This window comes from Salmo salar, chromosome 04, assembly GCF_965601325.2.
Source record: "Salmo salar chromosome 04, fSalSal1, whole genome shotgun sequence".
Taxonomy (NCBI): Eukaryota; Metazoa; Chordata; class Actinopteri; order Salmoniformes; family Salmonidae; genus Salmo; species Salmo salar.
In genome coordinates this window covers 95,044,768-95,056,606 of record NC_138294.1, presented here as the reverse complement: position 1 = coordinate 95,056,606, position 11,839 = coordinate 95,044,768, and the positions used below count along the sequence as shown (strand labels likewise).

Sequence of the window (11,839 nt, the reverse complement as noted above, 5' to 3'; positions counted from 1 at the left end):
TTCTTGTGGTTGGTCCACACGATGAACAGATATTCTGCCCCCTCCAGCCAGTGCCTCTGTTCCTCTAACGCCATCTTCACTGCGAGAAGCTCATGATTCCCCACATCGTAGTTATTTTCTGTGGCGTTGAGGCGGTGGGAGAAGAAGGCACAGGGATGTAGCTTGAGGTCCAGGGCAGAACGCTGGGACAAGACTGCCCCACTCCGACATCCAAAACATCGGCCTCCAGCACGAACTGACGGGAAGGGTCCGGATGAACCAAGATGGGAAGTGTGGTGAAGCGATGTTTGAGGTCCCGGAATGCCTGGTCAGCAGCTGGAGACCACGTGAGCGGAACCTTGGGTGAGGTGAGTGCGGACAGGGGGGAAGCCAGGGTGCTGTAACCCCAGATAAAGTGGTGATAGAAGTTGGCAAACCCCAGGAAGCATTGCAGGTGCACCCTGGAAGTAGGCTGGGGCCAATCCACCACCGCTCTCACCTTCCTGGGATCCATTTGCACACTCCCTGCGGCGATGATGAAACCCAGAAAAGGGATGGTGGAACAACAGAACTTGCACTTCTCTGCTTTTACAAACAGCTGGTTCTCCATGAGGTATTGGAGAACCTGTCGGATGAGGAGCACATGTTCTTTGGGTGGAACGGGAGAAGATGAGGATGTCATCTAGGTAGACAAAGACGAACCGATTCAACATGTTGCGGAAAACGTCATTGACCAGAGCCTGGAACACAGCAGGACCTGGAACACAGCAGGGTCATTGGGAGGCCAAAAGGCATGACCAGATAATTGTAGTGACCGCTGGCCATGTTGAAGGCGGTCATCCACTCGTCCCTTTCCCGTATCCACACCAGGTGGTAGGCGTTCTGTAGATCCACCTTAGAAAACACGGTGCGGCTCGAAGGAGCGGCTCGAAGGAGCGGCTCGAAGGAGCGGCTCGAAGGCCGAGTAGATGAGTGGTAGCGGTTCTTCACCATTATGTTGTTGAGACCCTGGTAGTCGATGCACGGCGGAAGAAGGACAACGAATGAATACTGCAGCTAAGGAGTCCCCAATGTAGTTCTCCATCGCCTTGGTCTCTGGTCCCGATAGAGAGTACAGTCGTCCCTGGGGCGGAGTCATGCTGGGGAGAAGGTCAATCCCGCAGTCATAAGGTCGGTGCGGCAAGAGCGAAGTGGCCCGGGCCTTACTGAACACCTGCCGGAAGTCCTGGTACTCCGCGGGAAGGGTGGAGAGGTCCGGGGCACCTTCCAAGCTCCCAGGAAGACGTCCCGGGGCAGGTTGTGCTGACTTCAGGCAGTGGGCGTGGCAGAACGGGCTCTGGCCCATGATGGCACCAGTAGACCAGTTAATGAGGGGTCACTGGAACCAGGAGAATCCCAATACCACGGGAATCTGAGGGGACTTGATGAGCAGGAACTGGATAGCCTCGCTGTGGTTCCCTGACACAGGTAGGTTGATGGGAGCGGTGTTGTGGGTGACTCGGCCTATAGAGCACCCGTCCAGCGCTCTAACGTCCATGGGAATGGAAAGGGACTGAGTGGGGATGTTCAGCTCGGATGCCAGGGTTGCATCCAAAAAGGTCTCGTTAGCCCCAAAGTGAATGAGAACCCGGAGAGATTTGGACTGGTCTCCCCACAGCAGAATGGCATGAAAAGGGGTGCGAGCAAGGGAAGGAGGAACGTTCTCCATATGGCCCAGCAGAGTCTCCCTACCAGTGAGCCTGGTCTATTAAACCCTCCTGCTGTGTTCCGGTCGAATTGGCCCGATTTACAAGTTTTCTCTCTGAAAATTCATTTAATCTGATTGTCATAAGGTTCCATGACTTTGTCCACACAGGGCATCTGAACACATCAAATACATTTTGATGATTTTCATTACATTTTGGGTGTTTTATTTAGCTTTTGTACACCTGTGGTGTTAACGGTTAAAATTGACCAGTCATTAGAAAGTAATGGGTGAGACTACAATTAGTGTATAAAATTGAGTTCAGGCACATGCCCATTCATCAGATGGACACACTTCCTCTCCCAGACACCCACATGCATGTGTGTTTGAGCACACACACACACACGCACGCACACACACACACACACACACACACACACACACACACACACACACACACACACACACACACACACACACACACACACACACACACACACACACACACACACACACACACACACACACACACACACATACCTCACTCCCCTCTTGGCTTCCATGGCAACCCCCACGGGAACCTTTCCCAATAGAATCTTTCCCCCACAGGAACCACACCTGTTGGCATTCTCACAAACAATTGCAACATTGTTTCAATTATATATAGAACTTTTCTCGCAGCTCTGGTATAAAAACCTTTTTTGAGGCCTTACTAACAATTCATTCTGTGGCAGCACAACGACTCAACAATATACTGTATTGGTGAGGAGGAGAGTCCTTGTTAACACCGCTCTAGGGGGTGTGGGACGCTACCGTCCCACCTGGCCAACATCCAGTGAAATTGCAGAGCGCCAAATTCAAAAACAGAAATACTCATTATAGAAATTCATGAAACATACAAGTGTTATACATCGGTTTAAAGATAAACTTCTTGTTAATCCAACCACGGTGTCAGATTTAAAAAAGACTTTACAGCGAAAGCAAACCATGCGATTATCTGAGAACAGCGCCCAGCAGACAAATCATTACAAACAGTTACCAGCCAAGTAGAGGAGTTACACAAGTCAGAAATAGTGATAAAATTAATCACTTACCTTTGATGAACTTCATATGGTTGCACTCACAAGACTCCCATTTACGCAATAAATGTTTGTTTTGTTCGATAAAGTCCCTCTTTATATCCAAAAAAAGTTTTGTTCAATAATCCACAGGCTCAAAGGCGGTCACAACAGACAGACAAAATATCCGAAAAGTATTCGTAAAGTTCATAGAAATATGTCAAACAATGTTTATAATCAATCCTCAGGTTGTTTTTAAGTCATAATAATCAATAATATTTCAACTGGACAAAAGCTTCGTCAATATAAAAGGAAAACAAGAAAGGCGTGCTCTCGGCCGTGCGCATGAAAAACCTCTGGGACACTGCAGTGTCCACTCATTCAGACTGGTCTTACTCCCTCATTTTTCAGAATACAAGCCTGAAACAATTTCTAAAGACTGTTGACATCTAGTGGAAGCCATAGGAAGTGCAATTTGAGTCCTAAGTCAATCGATACTGTAATGGCATTCAATAGAAAACTACAAAAATAAAATAATTCCACTTCCTGGATGGATTCTTCTCAGGTTTTTGCCTGCCATATCAGTTCTGTTATACTCACTGACATTATTTTATCAGTTTTGGAAACTTTAGAGTGTTTTCTATCCAAATATATCAATTATATGCATATCCTAGCTTTTGGGCCTGAGCAGCAGGCAGTTAACATTAGGCACGCTTTTCATCCGGAGGTGAAAATAGTGCCCTCTACGCTAATGAAATCAAACAAAGTAGTCTGAGATAAACAATATGTTTCATCTGTCTTCGGCAGCCTCGGGTTCTCTCGGCAACGAGACCTTCGGGAGCTTCCGGGAAGTCTCAGAGGCAAGGTGGGATCCCTGGGCGTGCGAGAGAAATCCAATTTCCTCTCCCTCTGTCGTTCACGTAATCGCCCATCGATACGGATGATGATCAGAGCGATGAGGGAATCGAGCTCCGTCGGTAACTCCCGGGCTGCAAGCTCGACCTCCTCCGAGACACCGTGCAGGAACATATTGAACATTGAGCCTCTTGATTCCAAGCACTCTCCTCTGCCAACGTGTAGAAATCCACCGCATAATCAGCTACACTGAGGGAGTCCTGCCGAAGATGGATTAGCTTCCGGATGGCCTCTCTACCGGAGAACGGGGCATCAAAAAACCTTCCTCACTTTTCCCACAAACCCCTCCAGACTAGCGCATATAGACAGCTGTTGTTCCCACACATCAGTGAGAGCTCTCCCCGGCCATCAGCGTGATGAGGGTAGGCAGAGTTCAATAATTCAGAGGTGGGGCAAAGGGACAGGTCGGCAGCCAGGCTCAGGGTCAGGCAGGCGGGCTCAGAGTCAGGACAGGCAAGGGTCAAAACCAGGAAGGCGAGAAAAAGAGAGACAGGGAACAGCAGGAGCTGAGAACAAAAAACGATGGTTGACTTGACAAAACAGGACGAACTGGCAACGGACAAACAGAGAACACAGGTATAAATACACAGGGGATAATGGGGAAGATGGGCGACGTCTGGAAGGGGGTGGAGATAATCACAAGGACAGGTGAAACAGATCAAGGTGTGACACTAAAGGAACAACATCGTTAAACAGTAAATAAAACACACTGAGTATAACAGGCCTTTCATCCACACAAACTATATACACCTCTCTGATACACACACACACACACACACACACACACACACACCTTGTGGGGACCAAATATTTGATTCCCATAAAAAATTATGGTTTCTCTAATCATAACCTTAACCCTAACCTTAACCCCTAACCTTAACCCCTAACCCTAACCTTAACCCCTAACCTTAACCCTAACCTTAACCCCTAACCCTAACCCTAACCTTAACCCCCTAACCCTAACCCTAACCTTAACCCCTAACCCCTAACCCTAACCTTAACCTTAACCCCTAACCCTAACCTTAACCCCTAACCTTAACCCCTAACCCTAACCCTAACCCCCTAACCCTAACCTTAACCCCTAACCCTAACCCCTAACCCTAACCCCTAACCTTAACCCCCTAACCCTAACCCTAACCCTAACCTTAACCCCCTAACCCTAACCTTAACCCCCTAACCCTAACCCTAACCCTAACCCTAACCCCTAACCCTAACCCCTAACCTTAACACCCTAACCCTAACCCTAACCCTAACCTTAACCCCCTAACCCTAACCTTAACCCCCTAACCCTAACCCTAACCCTAACCCTAACCCTAACCCCTAACCCTAACCTTAACCCCCTAACCCTAACCCTAACCCTAACCCCTAACCCTAACCCTAACCCCCTAACCCCTAACCCCTAACCTATAAACCTAAAATAGCCTTTTTCCTTGTGTGAAATGTCCCCACTTGTCAGAATTTTCCTTTTTTTTACTAACCTTGTGTGAACTTCTGGTCCTCTCAAGGATAGCAAAACACACACACACACACACACACACACACACACACACACACACACACACACACACACACACACACACACACACACCACACACACACACACACACACACACACACACACAGAGAGAGAGGTCCTACCAACCTGAGAGATGAGGGTATCACAGGCCAGAGCCAGTCCGTAGCCCGTAGAGGTAGTGGTCACATTGATCACCTGATAGGAAGAACAACAACAACTCTTATTATGAAGTCACAATATTATAGATAGTCTGTCTGTCTGTCTGTCTGTCTGTCTGTCTGTCTGTCTGTCTGTCTGTCTGTCTGTCTGTCTGTCTGTCTGTCTGTCTGCAACATGTTTTTTAATGTTATTTTTTTTAAAATCTTTATTTATATTTTAAAATAATTATAATTTCAATTTAAGTTCATGTCAGTCCAACATGCAACGTGTTTAAAGATCACACCAAATCCATCATGTGATTGGTTATACACGCCAGTCAGAGAACCAATCAGAGTAGGTAATTGTGGGTAATACCGCAGAGCCCAGTGCGTATCCCGCCAGCTCTGCGTTGCCAAGGTGACCACAGAATATGGTGATGACAAACGGGAGCAAGAAGTTCAGGATCCGAGACACCAGCTGTAAAAGATGCGCTCGCACGCACACACACACACACACGCACACGCACACGCACACGCACACACCACACGCACACACACACACACACACACACGCACGCACGCACACACACACCACACGCACACACACACGCACGCACGCACGCACGCACGCACGCACACAACACACACACGCACGCACGCACGCACGCACACACACACACCACACGCACACACACACACACACACACACACACACACACACACACACACACACACACACACACACACACACACACACACACACACACACACACATGCACCAACAGTGAGTTCTGTCCTGCAGCACCAACTGTATTCCATGTGAGGCCAACAGTCTATTCTCTGCCAAGACAAGTCGAAAACATGTTCTCATGGGAACACTTGGGGGATAAGTCTAAAATATGATATGACTGGTTTTATGAAGGGGCTATGACTGGTTTTATAAAGGTGCTATGACTGGTTTTATAAAGGTGCTATGACTGGTTTTATGAAGGGGCTATGACTGGTTTTATAAAGGTGCTATGACTGGTTTTATGAAGGGGCTATGACTGGTTTTATGAAGGTGCTATGAATGGTTTTATGAAGGGGCTATGACTGGTTTTATAAACAATGATATGACTGGTTTCATAACAATGATATGATTGGTTTTATAAAGGGGCTATGACTGGTGTTATAACAACGATATGAATGGTTTCATAACAATGATATGATTGGTTTTATGAAGGTGCTATGACTGGTTTTATGAAGGGGCTATGAATGGTTTTATAAAGGGACTGTTTTTTTAAAGGGGCCATGACTGGTTTTATGAAGGTCTTATGACTGGCTTTATGAAGGTGCTATGACTGGTTTTATGAAGGTGCTATGACTGGTTTTATGAAGGGGCTATGACCGGTTTTATAAAGGGGCTATGACTGGTTTTATAAAGGTCTTATGACTGGTTTTATGAAGGTGCTATGACTGGTTTTATAAAGGGGCTATGACTGGTTTTATAACAATGATATGACTGGTTTTATAAAGTTCTTATCACTGGTTTCATAACAATGATATGGCTGGTTTTGTAAAGGTCTTATGACTGGTTTTATAAAGGTCTTATGACTGGTTTTATAAAGGGGCTATGACTGGTTTTATAAAGGGGCTATGACTGGTTATATAAAGGTCTTATGACTGGTTTTATGAAGGTGCTATGACTGGTTTTATAAAGGGGCTATGACTGGTTTTATAACAATGATATGACTGGTTTTATAAAGTTCTTATCACTGGTTTCATAACAATGATATGGCTGGTTTTGTAAAGGTCTTATGACTGGTTTTATAAAGGGGCTATGACTGGTTTTATAAAGGTCTTATGACTGGTTTTATGAAGGTGCTATGACTGGTTTTATAAAGGTCTTATGACTGGTTTTATAAAGGGGCAATGAATGTCTTACTGATTTGATTCTGTGTTGAATCTATAAGTGACAGTGACTCCAGACATACATTACATAACCAACAGTATGTGGACTCCTGCTCATCGAACATCTCATTCCACAATCATGTCCATTAATATGGAGTTTGTCCCCCCTTTGCTGCTATAACAGCCTCCAATCTTCTGGGAAGGCTTTCCACTAGATATTGGAACATTGTTGCAGGGGACTTGCTTCCATTCAGCCATAAGAGCATTAGTGAGTTAGGCACTGATGTTGGGCGATTAGGCCCTGGCTCGCAGTCGGCGTTCCAATTCATCCCAAAGGTGGTCAATGTGGTTGAGGTCAGGGCTCTGTGCAGGCCAGTCAAGTTCTTCAATACCGATCTAGACAAACAATTTCTGTACGGACCTTGCTTTGTGCAGGGTGGCATTGTCCTTCTGAAACAGGAAAGGGCCTTCCCCAAACTGTTGCCACAAAGTTGGAAGCACAGAATCATCTAGAATGTGATTGTATAATGTAGCGTTAAGATTTCCCTTCTCTGGAACTAAAGAGCCCAAACCATGAAAAACAACTCCAGACCATTATTCCTCCTCCACCAAACTTTACAGTTGGCACTCTGCATTCGGGCAGGTAGCGTTCTCCTGGCATCCGCCAAACCCAGATTCATCCGTCGGACTGCCAGATGGTGAAGCGTGATTCATTACTCCAGAAAACGCATTTCCACTGCTCCACAGTCCAATGCTGGTGAGCTTTACACCACTGCAGCCGATGCTTGGTATTGCGCATGGTGATCTTAGGTTTGTGTGCGGCTGCTCTGCCGCGGAAACCCATTTCATGAAGCTCCCAACGAACAGTTCTTGTGCTGAAGTTGCTTCCAGAGTCAGTTTGGAACTCAGTAGAGTGTTGCAACTGAGGATAGAACATTTTTACTGACCTGTGACGGTGCCACGTTGAAAGTCACTATGCTCTTCAGAAAAGGCCATTCTACTGCCAATGTTTGTCTATGGAGATTGCATGGCTTTGTGCTCGATTTTATACACCTGTCAGCACCGGGTGTGGCTGAAATAGCCGATTCCACTGATTTGGGGACTAAATATTTCGGGGACTAAATAATTCGGAGTGTTCAGATACTGCTGGCCATGTAGTGTATCTATAATAACAGTCATTTACAATAACTCTAGTCGCTGGGAGGAAACTACGCTGAACATGCGTCTGCACGTGTGCACACACACACACACACACACACACACACACACACACACAGAGTTTGTGTCTCACCAGAGGTCCTGTGAGTCTCAGTACATGGTAGAGTTCCTCTCTGTAGGCCAGGGGTATCCAGCGTCGGACACACACACAGCGGAACAGTCTGGAACTGACCGCTGTCCCCGCCGGCTCTTCGCCTGTACCCTGCACCACCTTCGACAAGGCAACTACATCCCCAGCAACCAGGCCAGGCCCCGGCAACGAACCTACAAATTCTGCCTTCTCCATTCAGCCGAGAGAAAGAGACAGAGAGAGGGAGAGGGAGAGAGGGAGCATAAGAGAGGGAGAGAGAGAGAGAGAGAGAGAGAGAGAGAGAGAGAGAAAGGGGAAGCGAGAGGGGGACAGAAAGGGAGAGAGATTACGTGCCCTGTGAGGTAACGTAGCACAGTCAATCAGTCAGTTCACAGAGGCAGAGAAACACACACACACACACACACACACACACACACACACACACACACACACACACACACACACACACACACACACACACACACACACACACACACACACACACGTCCCTGTAACTGAATAAACAGCCAACTACCTCCCAGAGGAACACAGGGGGAAAGAGAAGAAAGGAGAGTGAAAGAGAGAGTGAGAGAGAGAGAGAGCCACAAACAGGCTCATGTTTTGTCGCTGTAAGTGGCCAAGTTAGGCTGAGGGTGTGTGTGTGTGGGTGTGTGTGTGTGTGTGTGTGTGTGTGTGTGTGTGTTACAGGACTCAGTAATCTGTTGAGGAATGCCTAAATGTACTCTCTGAGCCCTGATCTGAGTTGTGTGTTACAACATCTGATTAATGAATGACTGAGAATATGGCTGTAGCAGTGTTTGTGTGTGTGTGTGTGTGTGTGTGTGTGTGTGTGTGTGTGTGTGTGTGTGTGTGTGTGTGTGTGTGTGTGTGTGTGCGTGCGTGCGTGTGTGCGTGTGTGGTGCGTGTGTGTGTGTGTGTGTGTGTGTGTGTGTGTGTGTGTGTGTGTGTGTGTGTGTGTGGAGCCATTGACCCAGCCTCCTCTTAAATGCACTTTAACCTTTGATCTCACATGTTTTTATGTCAAATGGTTTTGTTATAGTTTAGACACACCTACTCATTCCAGGGTTTTTCTTTATTTGTACTATTTTCTACATTGTAGAGATCAATAGTGAAGACATCAACACATTATGAAATAACGTACTGTAGTGAACTCAAAAAAAAAGGGTTAAAACAAAATCAAAATATATTTTATGTTTGAGATTCTTCAAAGTAGCCAATAAGTCTGGCCGCACAACCGATTGGTCATGTGACTAAACTGAATTAAAAAGAAGAAGAAACTATACTAAGAATGATAGTAAAAAGCTTTGCATTCTGGGAATAAAGCCAACTCAGCTCCATCGTTCATTGAATCAGATGGCTCACTCATCACAAAACCCGTTGATAAGCTAACTACTTTAATGATTTCATTGGCAAGATAAGCAAACTTAGGCATGACAAGCCAGCAACAAACGTTGACACTATACATCCAAGTATATCGGACCAAATTATGAAAGACAACCACTGTTATCTTGAATTCCGTAAAGTGAGTGTGGAAGAGGTAAAACAATTATTGTTGTCTATCAACAATGACAAGGCACCGGGGTCTGACAACTTGAATGGAAAATTACTGAGGATAATAGCGGGTGATATTGCTACTGCTATATTTGTCATATTTTCAATTTAAGCCTACTAGAGAGCATGTGCCCTCAGGCCTGGAGGGAAGCAAAAGTCATTCCGCTACCTTAGGATAGTAAAGCCCCCTTTACTGGCTCAAATAGCCCAACAATCAGCCTGTTACCAACCCTTAGTCAACTTTTGAACGGTAAACATTGTGTTTGACCGGATACAATGCGGTTTTACAGTAAACAAATTGACAACAGACTTTCAGCAAGCTTATAGGGAAGGACATTCAACAAGCACAGCACTTACACAAATGACTGATGATTGGATGAGAGAAATTGATGATACACATAATGAGGGGGCTGTTTTGTTATACTTCAGTGCGGCTTTTGAAATTATTGATCATAGTCTGCTGCTGGAAAAATGTATATGTTATGTCTTTAACACCACCTGCTATAATGTGGATAAAGAGTTACCTGTCTAACAGAACACAGAGGGTGTTCTTTAATGGAAGCCTCTCCAACATAATCCAGGTAGAATCAGGAATTCCCCAGGGCAGCTGTTTAGGCCCCTTGCTTTTAAATTTTTTTACTAACGACATGCCCCTGACTTTGAGTAAGGCCAGTGTGTCTATGTATGTGGATGACTCAACACTATACATGTCAGCTACTACAACGACTGAAATGACTACAACACTTAACATCATAGTACCCTCCAAACTCGTCGTTAAGCTCGAGACCCTAATGCAAGCAGTAAAATGTAATTTAAAAAAAGATAAAAAAACACCTTATGGAACAGCAGGGATTGTGAAGCAACAAACATAGGGACAGACACATGCTACTACAGTGACTGAAATGACTACAACACTAAACAAAGAGCTGGAGTTAGTTTCAGAGTGGGTGGCAAGGAATAAGTTAATCCTAAATATTACAAAAACTGAAAGAATTGAATTTGGGACAAATCATTCACTAAACCCTAAACCTCAACTAAATCTTGTAATAAATAATGTGGAAATGAGCAAGTTGAGCTCGCTAAACTGCTTTTAGTAACCCTGGATTGTAAACTGTCATGGTCAAAACATATTGATACAAAGGTACATTTACATTTCCGTCATTTAGCAGACGCTCTTATCCAGAGCGACTTACAAATTGGTGCATTCACCTTATGATATTCAGTGGAAAAACCACTTTACAATAGTACATCTATATCTTTTTTGGGGGGGAGGGTAGGGGGGTTAGAAGGATTACTTTATACTCACTTTATCCTATCCAAGGTATTCCTTAAAGAGGTGGGGTTTCAGGTGTCTCCGGAAGGTGGTGATTGACTCCGCTGTCCTGGCGTCGTGAGGGAGCTTGTTCCACCATTGGGGTGCCAGAGCAGCGAACAGTTTTGACTGGGCTGAGCGGGAACTGTGCTTCCTCAGAGGTAGGGGGGCCAGCAGGCCAGAGGTGGATGAACGCAGTTCCCTTGTTTGGGTGTAGGGACTGATCAGAGCCTAAAGGTACGGAGGTGCCGTTCCCCTCACAGCTCCGTAGGCAAGCACCATGGTCTTGTAGCAGATGCGAGCTTCAACTGGAAGCCAGTGGAGTGTGCGGAGGAGCGGGGTGACGTGAGAGAACTTGGGAAGGTTGAACACCAGACGGGCTGCAGCGTTCTGGATGAGTTGTAGGGGTTTAATGGCACAGGCAGGGAGCCCAGCCAACAGCGAGTTGCAGTAATCCAGACGGGAGATGACAAGTGCCTGGATTAGGA

The 11,839-nt window shown here is 45.9% G+C and overlaps 1 protein-coding gene across 3 annotated transcripts in view; it reads right to left on the bottom strand.

The window, feature by feature from the left end:
* slc47a1 (solute carrier family 47 member 1) overlaps window positions 1-8,697 on the bottom strand; it is a 37,141-nt gene extending 28,444 nt beyond the window's left edge. For 2 of the 3 annotated variants that reach the window (XM_082973766.1, XM_082973767.1), the window contains exons 1-2: window positions 5,666-5,767; window positions 5,279-5,347 (exon numbers count right to left, since the gene is read on the bottom strand). Coding sequence is in view for 1 of the 3 variants with exons in the window: in NM_001141764.1 (NP_001135236.1) it covers window positions 5,279-5,347; window positions 5,666-5,767; window positions 8,471-8,683 (384 nt within the window). In the remaining 2 variants the exon portion in view is untranslated. Of the gene's footprint in view, window positions 1-5,278; window positions 5,348-5,665; window positions 5,768-8,470 lie in introns of those variants that run through there. The other variant, NM_001141764.1, reaches the window with a different exon arrangement.
* Between the last annotated feature and the right edge of the window lie 3,142 nt (window positions 8,698-11,839).